We start from the raw sequence: 16363 nt of genomic DNA on the forward strand, positions 1-16363 counted from the left end.
TGGATAGTCGACTATGATTGGCCAAAATTTGCCGTTAGTCAACTATTAGTCGGAGAAAAAAAAAAAAAAGGTATAATATATATATTTTTTGTATCATTCCATTCGGGCTGTGGGGGTGCTTAATGTCTGAAGGAGTCGACTGAAGGCTTCTTGTCCTCTGAAAAAGCATGCAATTGGTCCACTGTACATCTTGATATTTGTCTAGTCTAGTGTGTTCATTAGATGGGTGAAATCCTCTTTCAGTGCCTCTGTGCCTGTTTTCGTAGGCAGTTAGCCTCTGGTATGCAAGCCATTAGCGTTAGCCACGCTTCTAGGCCTCTTTTATTTTGGAAAGAATGATAAAAAAATATATATATATATTTATTTTAATTATAATTTTTTTTTTCGACTAAGAGGTTGGCAGTCGACTACGGCTCCTTTCGACCGTTTAGTCGACTAATAGGGGTCAGCCCTACAGCTGTGTAGCACGCTCCTGCTGCATGTATTTGATCATGAATATGATGAATAAATGCCTCGTAGTTAAAGAAAGCTTGAATTTCAGACTTCTTTATTAAATTTTTTTTTTATCTCTCCCGTCCTCCCCAATCTTTTTTACTCACCAGCCACCACTGACACACACAGTGGGGGATGTCTTAAAAATATAATTTTTGCTTCACCAATAAATTTGGTCAGCAGCCGTCACTGGTCCAACGTGAGTACTATTAAATCTGCAATTCTGACGTCAGTTTCATCAATATTTTATTAACAAAATCAATCAGTGCAAACACGGTAAAGTCAAAGCAAATGCAAACACAGATATTTGATTAATGTCAAGTTCTCAAAGTCCAGTGCCATTGGTAACAGGTGTAGTGATTTAAGGTGCATTAAACTTGTCCTCATGGCAAAGTGCTGGAGAGAGAGAGAGAGAGAGAGAGACAATTGTTTAGTACTATATTTTCACACAGCTTGAGATATAGATTATATCTGTCCATAAACACTATTCACACAGCTCGAGATATAGACTATATCTGTCCATAAACACTATTCACACAGCTCGAGATATAGACTACAGTATATGTCTATAAACACTATTCACACACAATATAAATACCATACAATATAAATACCAAATATTATACAATATAAATACCATATAGAGCCGCTCTCATTGGTCTCATCATGCTTTTGCAATACATTTAATTGACAATAATATATTGACATCAAAATTCGACACATATAGGGCCTTTAATGTGACCATTGAAAATGAAGAACAAGAGAACATGAAATGAGATACGTTAGATAACGTGCCTCACTTGTTTTGCATTGGGTTGAGCTGAACTCTCTCAGAATGAGTTCTACTGAATTGAGTTGAATTGAATTTGAGTGAAATTAACTTAAAGGGGCAGTTCACCCAAAAGACCCTGTGCTATCTATCCATCCAGTCTTATTGTGGTTTCTAGAAAGAGACATTGCTGTTGAATTCTTCTTCAAATAATTTATTTGCGCTTTGGCACAAAACTCAATACTTTAGTATCCATAGGTCTGTTTAAACTGCTATAGTAGCAACCATTTCACCTCAGTCTGTAATTGTGAGAAGGTTGGTTGGTCCTCTCTGATGGAGAGGCGCAACAAACACTGGTATTTGCAAATTGTTAAGCTACCTCCTTACACTACATCATTATTGGAATGACATTTTGGAACCTATGGAACCCGTTCTAGTGACTGGCTGGTCCTTGGTCCTGAGTTTGCTCTGAACAGGATAAATCTGCATTAACACTATGATGCCCCTATAGCTCATGGAATGAACTCCAACAGCCCTTAAAGCTTGAGATTCTCCCCTCTGTTGCCGAGTTTAAAACCTTGATCTCCAACCTTTGTCAATCAAGTTGTACGTGTTTTAATTGATTGTTATCTTTACCTGTCTTATTGTTGTGGTTTTATATGCTCTGTGATTTTATATGCGGTGTGATTTGATATGCCTTGTTTGCTTAACTCTGTATGCACAACGTGACTGTAAATGAGGGAAACCGTTCAATTGATTGAACTTTTCTGTTTCTATATTGTTTTTGTATTTATTACGTGCTGTACTTCTGGTTGTCATTGTGAATGAGAGTTTGCTCTCAATGATTAATAGAATCTCAAAGATTTGAACTTTGAACCCAATGCCATTCAGCTCCATGGTATTGGATTGATGCAGTTGTTTCTATGGCAGACATCCCCAGAGCCCGACAAATCAGATAGGACTCCGGGTGAGAGGAGAAATAATATATCTTCTTGAATCTTTGCTGAAAGGCCCCTTTAAATAGGCTAATCAAACTGAATTGGAAGTGAACGGAATTTAATTGAACCAAAGTGAACTGAATTTAATTGAATCAAAGTAAATGGAAGTGAACTGAATTGAATCAAAGTGAACAGAATATTTTACTGAATTGAATCAACGTGAACTGAATTGAATTAAACTGAATCAACATAAACAGAAGTGAACTGAATTGAATCAAAGTGAACTGAATTCAATTTAACTGAATCAAAGTAAACAGAAGTGAACTGAATTGAATCAAAGTGAACTGAATTGAATCAAAGTGAACTGAATTGAATTTAACTGAGTCAAAGCAAACAGAAGTTAACCTAATTTAATCAAAGTGAACTGAATTGAATTAAACTGAATCAAAATAAATAAAAGTGAACTGAATTTAATCAAAGTGAACTGAATTTAATTAAAGTGAACTGAACTGAATCAAAGTAAATGGAAGTGAACTGAATTGAATCAAAGTGAACTGAATTGAATTGAACTGAATCAAAATAAACAGAAGTGAACTGAATTGAATCAAAGTGAACTGAATTGATCAAATTTAACTGAATTTAACTGAATCAAAGTTAACAGAAGTTAACCTAATTGAATCAAAGTTAACTGAATTTAATCAAATTTAATTGAATTTAACTGAATCAAAGTAAACGGAAGCGACCTGAATTGAATCAAAGTGAACTGAATTGAATCAAAGTGAACTGAATTGAATTGAACTGAATCAAAGTAAACGGAAGTGACCTGAATTGAATAAAAGTGAACTCAATTTAAGTGAACTGAACGGAAGTTAACTGAATTGAATCAAAGTCAACTGAATTGAATTGAACTGAATCAAAGTAAACGGAAGTGAACTGAATTTAATCAAAGTTAACTGAATATAATTGAACTGAATTTAATTGAACTGAGTCAAAGTGAACAGAAGTGAACCTAATTTAATCAAAATGAACTGAATTGAATGGTAGTGACCTTTCTCTGCGCTGTAGTGGAAGCCCGGGGGCTGGGAGATCTGGAGGCAGGCAGCCTGCTTCCTGAAATACTCCAGATCTGAGTCCCTCAGCGTCCCGTTCCTGCCTGAAGAGAGAGAGAGAGAGAGAGAGAGAGAGAGAGAGAGAGAGAGAGAGAGAGAGAGAGAGAGAGAGAGAGAGAGAGAGAGAGAGAGAGAGAGACACACACACACACCCACACCCACACACACACACACACACACACACACACACACACACACACACACACACACACAGTCACACACACACACACACACACACACACACACACACACACACACACACACACACACACACACACACACACACACACACACACACACACACACACACACACAATAATATATTAAGTGTACAATAATATATATATATATTAATTTATTTAGTGTCTGTATACATGTATCACTATACAACTCTGAACATACATCTGATAGCACTATTATGTAGTAGTATTTATATATTTTATACCCAGTATATTCACCTGTACATTGTATATTACTATTGCACGTTACTGTTACATTTGCACTCTGGTTGGATGACAAACTTATTGTTGTTGTACTGTACTTGTGCTGCATGATGACAATACATTTTAATCTGATCTAATCTAATCTAATTTAATCAATCTAATCTAATTTAATTTAATAACATCTAATCTGATTTAATTTAATTTAATTTAATTTAATTTAATTTAATTTAATTTAATTTAATCTAATCTAATCTAATCTAATTACCCTACAGAAGGACATCAGTGTAACACCAAGAGAGATATTAGTCTTACTAGGCTTCAGGCCAAGAGAGATATTAGTCTTACTAGGCTTCAGGCCAAGAGAGATATTAGTCTTACTAGGCTTCAGGTCAAGACAGATATTAGTCTTACTAGGATTCAGGTCAAGACCGATATTAGTCTTACTAGGCTTCAGGCAGAGCTACACTGTTACACTAACACTTTCCTTCCAGGCACTTTGATGACATACATACTACACACACAGGGCCGCCTCAGGGGGTGTGCGAGCAGTGCGGTCGCACAGGGCCTCGCGGGAAGGGGGGCCTCGCAAAAAAAAAAAAAAAAAATGTATTAATTTTTTTTATTATTATTTTTTATTTTATTTTAATTTTTTTGCGAGGCCCCCCTTCCCGCGAGGCCCTTTTTCATCACAGACCTAAAATCTAGTTTTGCTTATATGCTTATATATTTCACATTAGACACGTTTGTAGAATGTGTCTGACTTCCTGCCTCTGCGGCTCTGCAGACTGCAGTTTTCCGGTTTCTGCGGATTTGCTGCTCTACAGATTTTAGGATAGTGTTTCCGGCCCGTCCGCCGACCGCCGTAATACCAAATAGAAGAAGAAGACACACGAGGTAGATAATTCAGCGCTATTCAGAGGAGCGAGGCGAGTGGATGTCTTTTCAAAAGAAGGAGAAGAGAACTTGTGAGCAGATAAATCTGTTAGGCAGCAATACGCCGAAAGGTGTCCAGTCTGCCGGAAAGTACTCGAAGAAGAAGAAGAAGAAATTACACCGAAAGTCTCCTTCCAACTTTACCATTGGCGCCGCGTTGATACTGCGTTATGGTGAGTCAACCTATGATTATATTCCCGCCGTGGACCTGACCTATCTCTCTTTCTCTCTCTCTGGAGCCAAACTGGTCGACTAGCTAATATAGTACTACTAGTAGCTAACGGTGTGTGCCTGGTGAGAGCACCTGGCTGTATGTAGCCGCATAGCTTGCAGAACGCAGAAGCAAGCTATGCGGCTACATACAGCCAGGTGCCTGATTGAGCTAACTGTTAGCCAGTTAGCTGTTTAGCGTCAGCTGGGAACGTTCGTTTGATGCTATCAGTTAGCCTTGAGAATAGCAGGCCCTGGCACTCTGACTACGACATCATCTTTGACAGAAGATGTAGTCGGGCCTGCACCATGACAAGGCTCTGGCCATAGCTTATTTGTCCCGACAGCGAGAGGCCTTTCGTCAACGTGGAGACCTGTGTTGCGGCCTTTCGCCCTGCGTTCCTCGTGCAGGTAAGATTAATGAAAATGTCATGACATTACCCCACTCTTCCTTCCTTCCCCTCCCGAATGTTTTGTTAATAACGATGTTTTTTTCCAGGCAAAACATATGCTACTTCACAACATTTGGAGATACGACATGTGCTGTGTGTGAATGGTCGTTTGTGTAGCTTGGGTAGCGTTGGGCCGTTGGCCAAAGCTGTGTGTGGCCTGGTGTCACAGTCAGGGCCGCCTCAGGGGGTGTGCGAGCAGTGCGGTCGCACAGGGCCTCGCGGGAGGGGGGCCTCGCAAAAAAAAAAAAAAAAAAAAATTTAAATTTTTTTTATTATTTTTTTTTATTATTTTTAAATTTTTTTGCGAGGCCCCCCTTCCCGCGAGGCCCTTTTTCATCACAGACCTAAAATCTAGTTTTGCTTATATGCTTATATATTTCACATTAGACACGTTTGTAGAATGTGTCTGACTTGTTCCTGGGTCCTGCAGACATACTCACTATTGGAGCTCAGCTGGGGTTCTGCAGCAGCAGGCAGGTTTCAACGAAGGGAGTGGTTTTACTTACGTCATGTGTAGACAGTAGTACGCCCGCCGGCGCCGCGTGAGTCGAGATGCTTCCAGCGTGAGTCAGCTGCGTTTGACTATTTCATTTTCAGCGTGCAGCTTTTGACTATGCTTAGTCAAAGACGAAGACGAAGAAAGAGGTCGGTCATTATCATCATTATCAGTCGGTCGGTCGGTCACCAAGGAACGTTGACGAAAGGCCTCTCGCTAGCGGGACAAATGGCCGGAGCCATGATGTCGGCTATTAGCTAGCTTAGCTAAATGCTAACTAGCGTTAGCTAACCTATCCAGAGGAGCGAGGCGAGGCGAGTGGATGTCTTTTCAAAAGAAGGAGAAGATAACTTGTGAGCAGATAAATCTGTTAGGCAGCAATACGCCGAAAGGTGTCCAGTCTGCCGGAAAGTACTCGAAGAAGAAGAAGAAGAAATTACACCGTGGGGCCAAGAAAGTCTCCTTCCACGTTGATACTGCGTTATGGTGAGTGACCGTGAGTCAACCTATGATTATATACCCGCCGTGGATCTGACATCTCTCTTTCTCTCTCTCTCTGGAGCCAAACTGGTCGACTAGCTAATACTACTAGTAGCTAACGCTAACGGTGTGTGCCTGGTGGTGAGAGCACCTGGCTGTATGCATGTATACCATGACAAGGCAGCGAGAGGCCTTTCGTCAACGTGGAGACCTGTGTTGCGGCCTTTCGCCCTGCGCCCTCGTGCAGGTAACTAAGATTAATGAAAATGTCATGACATTACCCCACTCTTCCTTCCTTCCCCTCCCGAATGTTTTGTTAATAACGATGTTTTTTTCCAGGCAAAACATATGCTACTTCACAACATTTGGAGATACGACATGTGCTGTGTGTGAATGGTGTAGCTTGTGTAGCTTGTGTAGCTTGGGTAGCGTTGGGCCATTGGCCAAAGCTGTGTGTGGCCTGGTGTCTCACAGTACCTGGCTAGCCTATTTAGCTGATGTCGGCCATTGGCTCCTTGCTTTGGTTTCTCTGGTATACCCTGCTCTTCTTGTTGGATTTAAGGGCTCGCGTTGAATCTCGCACAGGGCCTCGCATTTCTCCCAGGCGGCCCTGCACACACATGCAGTGATGGGAATAACAGCGTTACACCGGTTCCTGACAGGGAGCGAGCGAGCGAACTGGAGACGAAATCGCGCGCGACACTGTCCTGATATGAGGCGGCGCGTGTCCTAATGTGTCTGTGTCTGTGTGTGTGTTACCTGGAAGCACACGTGGGGGGGGCCTGCGATTCTTGACCAATAAAAAGTGTTTAGGGGCGGGACTCGGCCGCGTATTCGCTCAACTAGAGACACAGCGAGCGAATATCTGAGGGGTGGACGACATCGCTGCTCAGTTCGCTGTCGCTCGCGGCAGGTCAGGATAGTCTGATTGAAACGAATACATTTTAATCATTTTCGCAATCACGCTCGCTCGCGTCGCTCCCTGTCAGGAAGGGGTGTTATAAGTAATGGCGTTAATAACAACGTTAGCTTTTTCAGTAACAAGTAATCTAACGGATTACTCTTCCAATCTTAATAACGCCGTTACCGCTACTGCCAAAAAATGCGGCGAGTTACTGTCTATGATTGAAGCTGTTTTTTTTATCAGACAGATCTCAGCGCCGAGAAGCAATACTGTTCTTCTCAGCCAACCTCAGCGCGATTGGCTGCGGTTGAGTAAAATGTCATGGTAAGCCAATCAGAGGTAGAGGTGGGCGGGTGCAGCGACAACACAAGCGAGTTCATTCAACGTGAGACTGTGGGTCCGTGTACGTTTTGATAGTTGGAGCCCAAATAATCCAACGAACAACACAAGCGAGCAGTCAATGACAGACCGCGGGTCCATGAGCGTTTAGTTGTGTTGCAGCGCAGGGCACTGCAGTAGTGGAGGCTCTACTCTGCTGACATAGTGCTGCACTTCCTGGTTTAATAGCACAGTCTTCAGGTGCTCAGAGATATATATATATATCTGTATGTCATGCATGTCTTAAATGTCATGATTAGATTTGTTTAGATGATTAGATTAGATTCTTATATCTGTATGTTGTGTACAGTATGTCATAAATGTCATGAATTGAAAATGGGGGACCCTGATGTAAACAAGACGAAAGTCTTTCTCTGGTCTGCATCCCCTTTGTGTGTATTGAGCTGTACTGTACTGTACCCATTCTGCAATCTGTTAATTAAAATGTTCAATCAATCAGTATATATTTGTTATTTATTTTTGGTATAGTGCTTAACAAGCATAATTTAATGTTGCCCAGTTGTGGCCTGTTGAGGGGCAATACATATCAAAAGTTCCAAAACATCTATTGTGTTTGTATTTGTATGATCCACTATATAAACATAGTAATTATAATATCTACATATACATGGCATTTAATTGGAGGCTACTAAGGCTAGTCTCACTTTGTCCCACAGCAACATTAAAATAGTTTAGATTTGTGTGTTTATGTAAAAAAATTACTTGAAAGTAACGCAATAGTTACTTTCTGAAGTAACTAGTTACTTTTATCATTTGTAACTGAGTAAGTAATTTAGTTACTTTTGGAAGAAATAACTAGTAACTGTAACTAGTTACTTTTTAAAAGTAACTTGCCCAACACTGCACACACACGCACACACACACACACACACACACACACACACACACACACACACACACACACACACACACACACACACACACACACAAACACACACACACACACACACACACACACACACACACACACACACACACACACACACACACACACACACACACACACACACACACACACACAGTGACCTACCTATGATGTAGAGGGTCTGGCCCATCCTCTCTATCTCAGCCTTGGTGATGTTGAATCTCAAGACGGCACAGTCAGGGCAGGGTGTTGTCAGCATCTCCATGGTGGCCTCGCCCCCCGGATCTGAGGAGAGCAAGCAGGTCGTTTGAGCCGCGAGCAACTAGCTTGCTCTGTTGGTTGGTTGTAGGCAGTGTGCGAACCGTCTTTGGGTGAGCCAAATAATTTTTGGAGGGGGGGGGGGGGGGGGACTCCTCAGGGAGGAGTCGGACTGTTGGAGGATACTGTGATCGCAGATGTTACTGTAGCCTGTAGCCTGTAGGCCTTGTGTATGTATGTATGTGACAAATAAACCTCTTGAATCCTGTCATATATTCAATCAGTTTCAGTAACTACAGAACACATAATACTAGACAACTCACTTGTGGAGGTCCGGCCGTCTGGACGGTCTGGGCTTCCACAGCACATTCCATGATAAAAAAAAGTATCCATTTAGTTAGATAGATGATAGATCATCATCCAACACTGTCTACAGTATCCTATCCTGTGTTCTGATACGACCGCAGGCGCCGGCACAGTCACCGGGCGTTGTCAATAATAGTCCCCACCGGAGCAGCACCAGCAGCAGGTGTAATTGTAACGGCGTCGCCTGTAGATGATCCCGCCTCCTGCTGCTCTGTCAAGTCGATTGACTGCTTCACTGTCTTCGTGAAACCAAAATTGGTTAGGCTTACTTGTTGCATTTTTCGTTTAGACATTATCCATTCCTGAGTGCTATAAAATGCTTTTTTTTTTTATTGAAGCAAACATTCTTATTTAATTAATTTTAATATTTAGAGGCAGCCTAATTTTCATAGCCTAATTGATCAAAAAGATGCACATGCTACTGTTTCTGTTTGTTAATTAAAGCCGGTTGATAGGCCAATGCAATGCTGTTATTATAGGCTATGATGGTGAATGGTGTCATTTTGATTTATTGCCGGTCAGCTGGAAATTTTTTTAAAATATTATATACTTTTTTTTGGGGGAGGGGGGGGGGGGGGGGGGTGGCGAATATTCGAATATTCGATATTATGAAACACAAATTTTCGAATAGCACTTTTGCTAGAAAGTCCCATCCCTATAGTTGGTTGGTCCAGTGATCAGTACTATAGACCTCCTTCAGTTCTGATCAGTGATCAGTACCTAGACCACTGGGACATCAAAGAGTTACTCATCAATAGTGTCCCTGTATCATCTGTATACTGCAGTATTCTGAATAATAATATGTTGAAAAAGCATATCACCATTAAGGCTTGTGAAAAAGGCGGTGGAATCTCTATAATGGATACATCTAGATACAGTGAAAAAATCAAAGAGATGTTAACTGACACCAAATATTATAAGAGAATTTTACTGAATCCCAGGAATAACTACAACCTAGAATTGAAACAGATAATCAAAAGAGCTGAAGAAAATAAATGGGTCACTGCAAAAGAAGCAAAATTCCTGGTGGATGAGTTCCCTATCACACCTGTCATCTATAGCCAAGGTGCACAAATGTCCAAACGACCCTCCACTCCGACCAATAATCTCGGGGGGGGGGGGGGGGGGTCCCTCACAGAGAATGCCTCCAAGTTTGTAGACTATCACATCCAACCACTGGTTTGGAAACGTCCCTCGTATATAAAAGATACCTCTGACTTTCTATCTAAACTAGATTTAGTCAGAAATATTGGTGACAGTGATATTCTTGTAACCCTAGACGTTACTTCGCTATATTCCAACATTAACCACAACCTTGGTCTAGAAGCTTTGAACCATTTCCTAAGTAAACACCCAGACCAAACACCTCCACATGAATTTATCATGGAACTGATGAAATTTACACTGAATAGAAATGTATTTATGTTTGAAAATACCTATTACCAACAGGAATATGGGTCTGCTATGGGATCCCCATCCGCATGCGCCTATGCGTGTTTATTTATGGGTAAGTTCGAGGAGGACTTCATTTACAACAATGCGTTGTATGGACCCTATATCAAATACTTTGTTCGATTTATCGATGATATTTTCGAGACAGAGATAGAGCTGTCATCCTTTTTGTCTTATTTGAACTCTTGTGTAGAATCCATCACTTTTAGTATGGAAAAGAGCAGAGAATCCATTCACTTCCTAGATGTAAAACTAACTAAAATGAATAACCTAATTGCCACAACCATCTACAGAAAACCAACGGATAAAAACAATCTCCTACAGTTTTCTAGTCACCACCCGGTGCCTTTAAAGAAAAGCCTGCCTGTAAGTCAACTATACAGACTTAAACGTATCTGTAGCTCTCAGGAGGAGTTCCACTCCGAAAGTGAAAATATGTTGGGACGATTTGATGAAAAGGGCTACCCAAAGCAGTGTCTCAACTCTGCCATGGCCACTGTAAACCAAATTGAAAGAAAAGAACTATTCCGGAAGAAAGAAAGAAAGAAACAGAACACCAGGCACCATTAATTATGTCCTTACTTTATTTAGTTACGTTATCAAGTCCACAGTCATGAAACACTGGCACATTCTATCATCGGATAGAACTTTAAATGATCGCTTCCAACACCCTCCATGCTTTACACATAAAAGGGCTACAAACCTGAAGGACTGCCTTGTTAGAGCGGACTCGTATTCAAAGCCAGAGCCTTTTATCCATGGAAGCTTCCCATGTAGATCATGCACATCTTGCAGCCACATGATCAAAACAAACACATTCCACGACTCCCACACCGGGAAGAATTACAAGATCAGATCGCTAATAACATGCAATTCCACACACATAATATATCTATTATTCTGCCCATGTAAAAAATACTATATTGGACAGACATCCCGCAAATAAAAAATCAGATTGAACAAACACAGAAGCAATATAAAGCGGACTGACATTAATTCCCCTGTGGCACGACATTTTAACGAAATGGATCATAAAATTAATGACCTCAAGTGCATAGGTCTAGAGATGGTTTTTCTTAATAGAAGGGGTGGCAACCATGAACAACTTCTTTTGCAACGGGAATGTATATGTATGTATGTATATATAGGAACTTCTACTCATGTACAATAGAGAGCATCCTGACTGGCAACATCACCTCCTGGTTTGGGAATAGCACTGCACAAGACCGTAGCAGACTACAAAGAGTGACAGGTTCAGCCGAACGCACAATTGGAGGGGGGCTTCCCACCCTTCAGAACATTTACAACAAGCGGTGCAGGGGGAAGGCTAAGAGAATCATCAAGGACTCCAGCCACCCGAACAACTGCCTCTTTGAACTGCTGCGGTCAGGCAAGCGATACCGGAGTCTTAAGGCGAGCACAGAAAGACTCAGAAGAAGCTTCTATCCCCAGGCCATCAGGCTGCTCAACGAACAATAAACACTATGCAACAACCATCAAATGCACACAGCACACACACCCACACGCACACTTAAACAAACAACACACTGCAGCACCCACTCTCCACACTTTAGATCACACAAACACACTTTATATTTATTGATAAAGGATTTGCACTACAACTCGTACACCTACTGTAAATTGTACCTAAATTGTACCTCATCCCATTTCTGCTTTGCACTATATAGTATTGTATATTAGTACACTGCATAGTATATTGTATATTATATGGTAACTCAGTTACGTCTATTCTGCATCGAACATTGTACATATGTCTATACTGAACACTGTGACCTCATTTTTTACTTCTAATTTACATGCTATACTATGTTATTTTATTTCATACTTATCTTGTCTTGCACAGTCTCTGGAGCGTAACAGTAAGAAGCATTTTGTATAAAAGTATTCTGTACTTCTGTATGACAACTATTAAAGAAACTTGAAACTTGAAACTTGAGAAACTATATGGATTCATCGGCTCAAATCTATATCCAGTTGGGATGAATGAAGAGTTCAATTTGACTCGATTCCTTTAGCTATCATAAGTTATCTACTGTATAAACAAAAACTAGTACACTGACTAATGAACGGTCTAACAACCCCAATGTACTGTCTTTTTTATTCCATACAGGTCTGAAAATATTGTATTGTAATATGTATAAATTTGTTGTTTTCATACATAGCCATCATACGCATTTATGTGATATTGTGATATCTACCTGTCAATCCAGCCCTGCTACTAATCATGATGTCAACCTAGCCTGTTGACTGATTGCCGATTGTTCCCACCTGTTGTCAAATACAGCCTATTTAAGTTGTGTTTGTCACATTTGTCATTTGCACACTGATGAAGGCCGGGTGGCTGAAAACGTTTTGTGCGCTATAACAACTTGAAAATAAAAACAACGATATTCCGAGTGCGGTCCCTACCTCCTTTTTTGCAACTTAATTAATGTTGGACTACACACCTGTCTGAGCGCAGTGGTTACCCCCTTTTTCTACTGAAAAAGCAAGATAACCTTTACAATGACCCAGTGACTATGAGAAACTGGAATATGATCATTTTATGTATGAATTACCTTGTTAGTTATTACTTTTTATATTGCAACTCTATATGAAATATGGTGTATAAATAAAACCTGATTGATTGGTTGGTTGATTGTCTGTTTGTTTAATTGATTGAAAACTCCACCTAGAGGTGATACTACTTACGTTTAATATCAATGACGTCATCAGAGAAGATCAAACTGTAAGACGTAAGATTCAGACAGGATCCATTTCTGGGAGAAGAGAGAGGATGTCAGCAGGTAACAAATGGTTCCGTTGTGTCTGTTGTTTTCCTGAAACGTTTTCACATTGATACTTAATAAAGGCCCAATCCGTGATTATTTTGACCATATCAGTGTAAATCTATATTCTGATTTACAATGAATTAGAAAAGTGTATTTTCTACAGATTGTTGTCTAGTGTTAGTCCTTGTTGTCTAGTGTTAGTCCTTGTATCAAGAGCTCAGTCATATGTACCTGTTGTCTAGTGTTAGTTCTTGTATCAAGAGCTCAGTCATATGTACCTGTTGTCTAGTGTTAGTCCTTGTATCAAGAGCTCAGTCATATGTACCTGTTGTCTAGTGTTAGTCCTTGTATCAAGAGCTCAGTCATATGTACCTGTTGTCTAGTGCAGTGTTAGTCCTTGTATCAAGAGCTCAGTCATATGTACCTGTTGTCTAGTATTAGTCCTTGTATCACTTTTGGATCACTGATTGGGCCTTTAAGTTCTCTTTAGCTAACTGTTTTTCTGTTTTGTTTGACCTGATAAACCTCCGCAAAATCATTATCACCAGCCCAGAGACTGTGCTGAACAGAGTGGCGAGCTGTATTTTTTTTGCCTTGAATAACTGTATGGATTCACACACTTCACTTACATGCTGACCTCGTCTCCTCCGTGGAGAACGTTGCTCTCCGAAGATCCATTGATCTGCATCCAGAAGCTGTCCATAGACTTCAACACGGAGGTGAATTTGGGATGATCAGCATAACCCTCGATACCGATCCACCTGCCGAGAAGCTGCGGAGAGACACCTTTTAACTGACAGACTCACAACATCTACAACAGCTCTCTGAACCACCATTCAGTCTGTACCAATAATAATAATTCAGTCTGTATGAATAATAATAATTCAGTCTGTACGAATAATAATAATTCAGTCTGTACAAATAATAATAATTCAGTCTGTACCAATAATAATAATTCAGTCTGTACGAATAATAATAATTCAGTCGGTACAAATAATAATAATAATTCAGTCTGTACAAATAATAATAATTCAGTCTGTACGAATAATAATAATTCAGTCTGTACGAATAATAATAATTCAGTCTGTATGACTGTATGAATTATAATAATTCAGTCTGTATGAATAATAATAATTCAGTCTGTACGAATAATAATAATTCAGTCTCTACGAATAATATTAATTCAGTCTGTACGAATAATAATAATTCAGTCTGTACAAATAATAATAATTCAATCTGTACAAATAATAATAATTCAGTCTTTATGAATAATAATAATTCAGTCTGTACGAATAATAATAATTCAGTCTGTACAGATAATGTGCTGTATCCGGACGACTCAGCAGTCCACTCCTGACTTATACAGTCAAATGTAATGTGATTACAGCACCACACCTGTTATATACAGTAAAATTTAATGTGATTACAGCACCACCCCTGTTATATACAGTCAAATGTAATGTGATTACAGCACCACCCCTGTTATATACAGTCAAATGTAATGTGAGTACAGCACCACAGGGAAATCCTGAGGGAAATTCACCACTACAGATCACTCACAATAAACATTTAGGTAGTCAAAATAAATAAAAGCATCAGCTGAATGACTACATGTAAATGTAAAATGATTGTGATTACAGTACCATCAACACTGGTAATCAGTAATAGATTACTGTTTTAAAGTAACATCCTCAATCATATACCTGGTAATAACCTGGTAATAACCTAGTAATAACTGTAGTTTACCATATTTTTTTTGTCCGTAGGTAGAGGTTTGACCAGCCGGTCACATTCTTCGGGGGTGGGAGCCGATGCAGTCAGACACAGTCCAGCAAGGAGGAGAGAAACACTGTACCACAAACACATGTTGGACACAGATACTATCTATACGCTTCACTGTTTTAAACACAGAGAGAGGAACGTTAACTGAGATCACAGCCAAACTTCACTGCCTCACTAAAACCAGAGAGGAGATTAAGCTGGTTGGAAAGAAAGGCCCTCCACTGTTTATAAAGGCCTGTGGCTGGTTATTACACAACAATGGTTTGAGCATTTTGAGTGAAAACCGTTTTCCTCTGGGATTTCCCCCAATTTCACAATTTAGGCAACTCTGTGGTTTCCCAAATTAGGAATGACCACTAGCGGTAACATTACTTGCGATGTCAAAACTTTGTGATTTGTGTATCAATCATTAACTGACAGGTCACACACACACATTCTTAGGACAGCCACACTGGGCACAAACCAGGGATACATCCATTTTTAAGTAACTATCTGTTGAATTAGTTCCTAGACATAAGGCAATGAATTAAAACCTTGATATAGAAACACATGATCTAGTGTAGTGTTTAATTACTCTTTAAGAAATGCATCATTAAGATACAGGAATATAAGATATCTTTACTTCAAAATAAAGTTGGCATCAATGATCCACCTCGCTTGAAATTGCAACATATTTCCCCATTGCCCATTTCTAAATCGTCTAGTTTAAAACAAATAAAGCATGAACATTTGCATGGTGTACCTTTCTGTGCGTATTCATCCACAATCTATAGCTCAACATGAAAATATTCACAATTAATTGTAAAATAATTACGTACAATTTTATTTCAACCAATACCAACCAAAACAATAATGTTAGTGATAGAAGGGAACTCATTTTGTGCAAAAATGGAAAGCTTGCCAATGTTCATGAGGCAGAATTGTTACAATAGCCGATAATCCATTTCCCCAATGATAAATCCCTATACGGGTGGACCTTGCGGGCGGTCCAAAGTGACGTCAGACTACACCTCCCTATATATGTACATATCCCTTACCTACTCTTACTAGTTACTATAACTATATCTGTACATATCCCTTACATAAATCAAATCAAATCAAATTTATTTATAAGGCCCGACAACACACGTTAATGTCCCCATGGGCCATACAGGTCTTCTTTAAATAAGTCAAGAAGAAAGCATAACAATAAGTCAAGAACAGAACAAGAACACCATAAGGTC

The 16363-nt window shown here is 39.9% G+C and overlaps 1 protein-coding gene across 1 annotated transcript; it reads right to left on the reverse strand.

Annotated features, from left to right (window-relative positions):
• Positions 1-853: 853 nt before the first annotated feature.
• Positions 854-15230, reverse strand: LOC311244853 (uncharacterized protein; the record flags this gene model as incomplete). Its single annotated transcript, XM_084334536.1, has 6 exons — positions 15105-15230; positions 13988-14130; positions 13279-13346; positions 8656-8775; positions 3248-3352; positions 854-888 (listed from the first exon to the last, which is right to left on the reverse strand). Exons 1-6 carry the CDS (start codon positions 15222-15224, stop codon positions 854-856), a joined length of 591 nt encoding a protein of 196 aa, XP_084190662.1. The 5' UTR covers positions 15225-15230.
• Positions 15231-16363: the final 1133 nt, after the last annotated feature.

This window comes from Notolepis coatsorum (assembly GCF_963971535.1).
Source record: "Notolepis coatsorum genome assembly, chromosome: 1".
In the NCBI taxonomy this organism is placed as follows: domain Eukaryota; kingdom Metazoa; phylum Chordata; class Actinopteri; order Aulopiformes; family Paralepididae; genus Notolepis; species Notolepis coatsorum.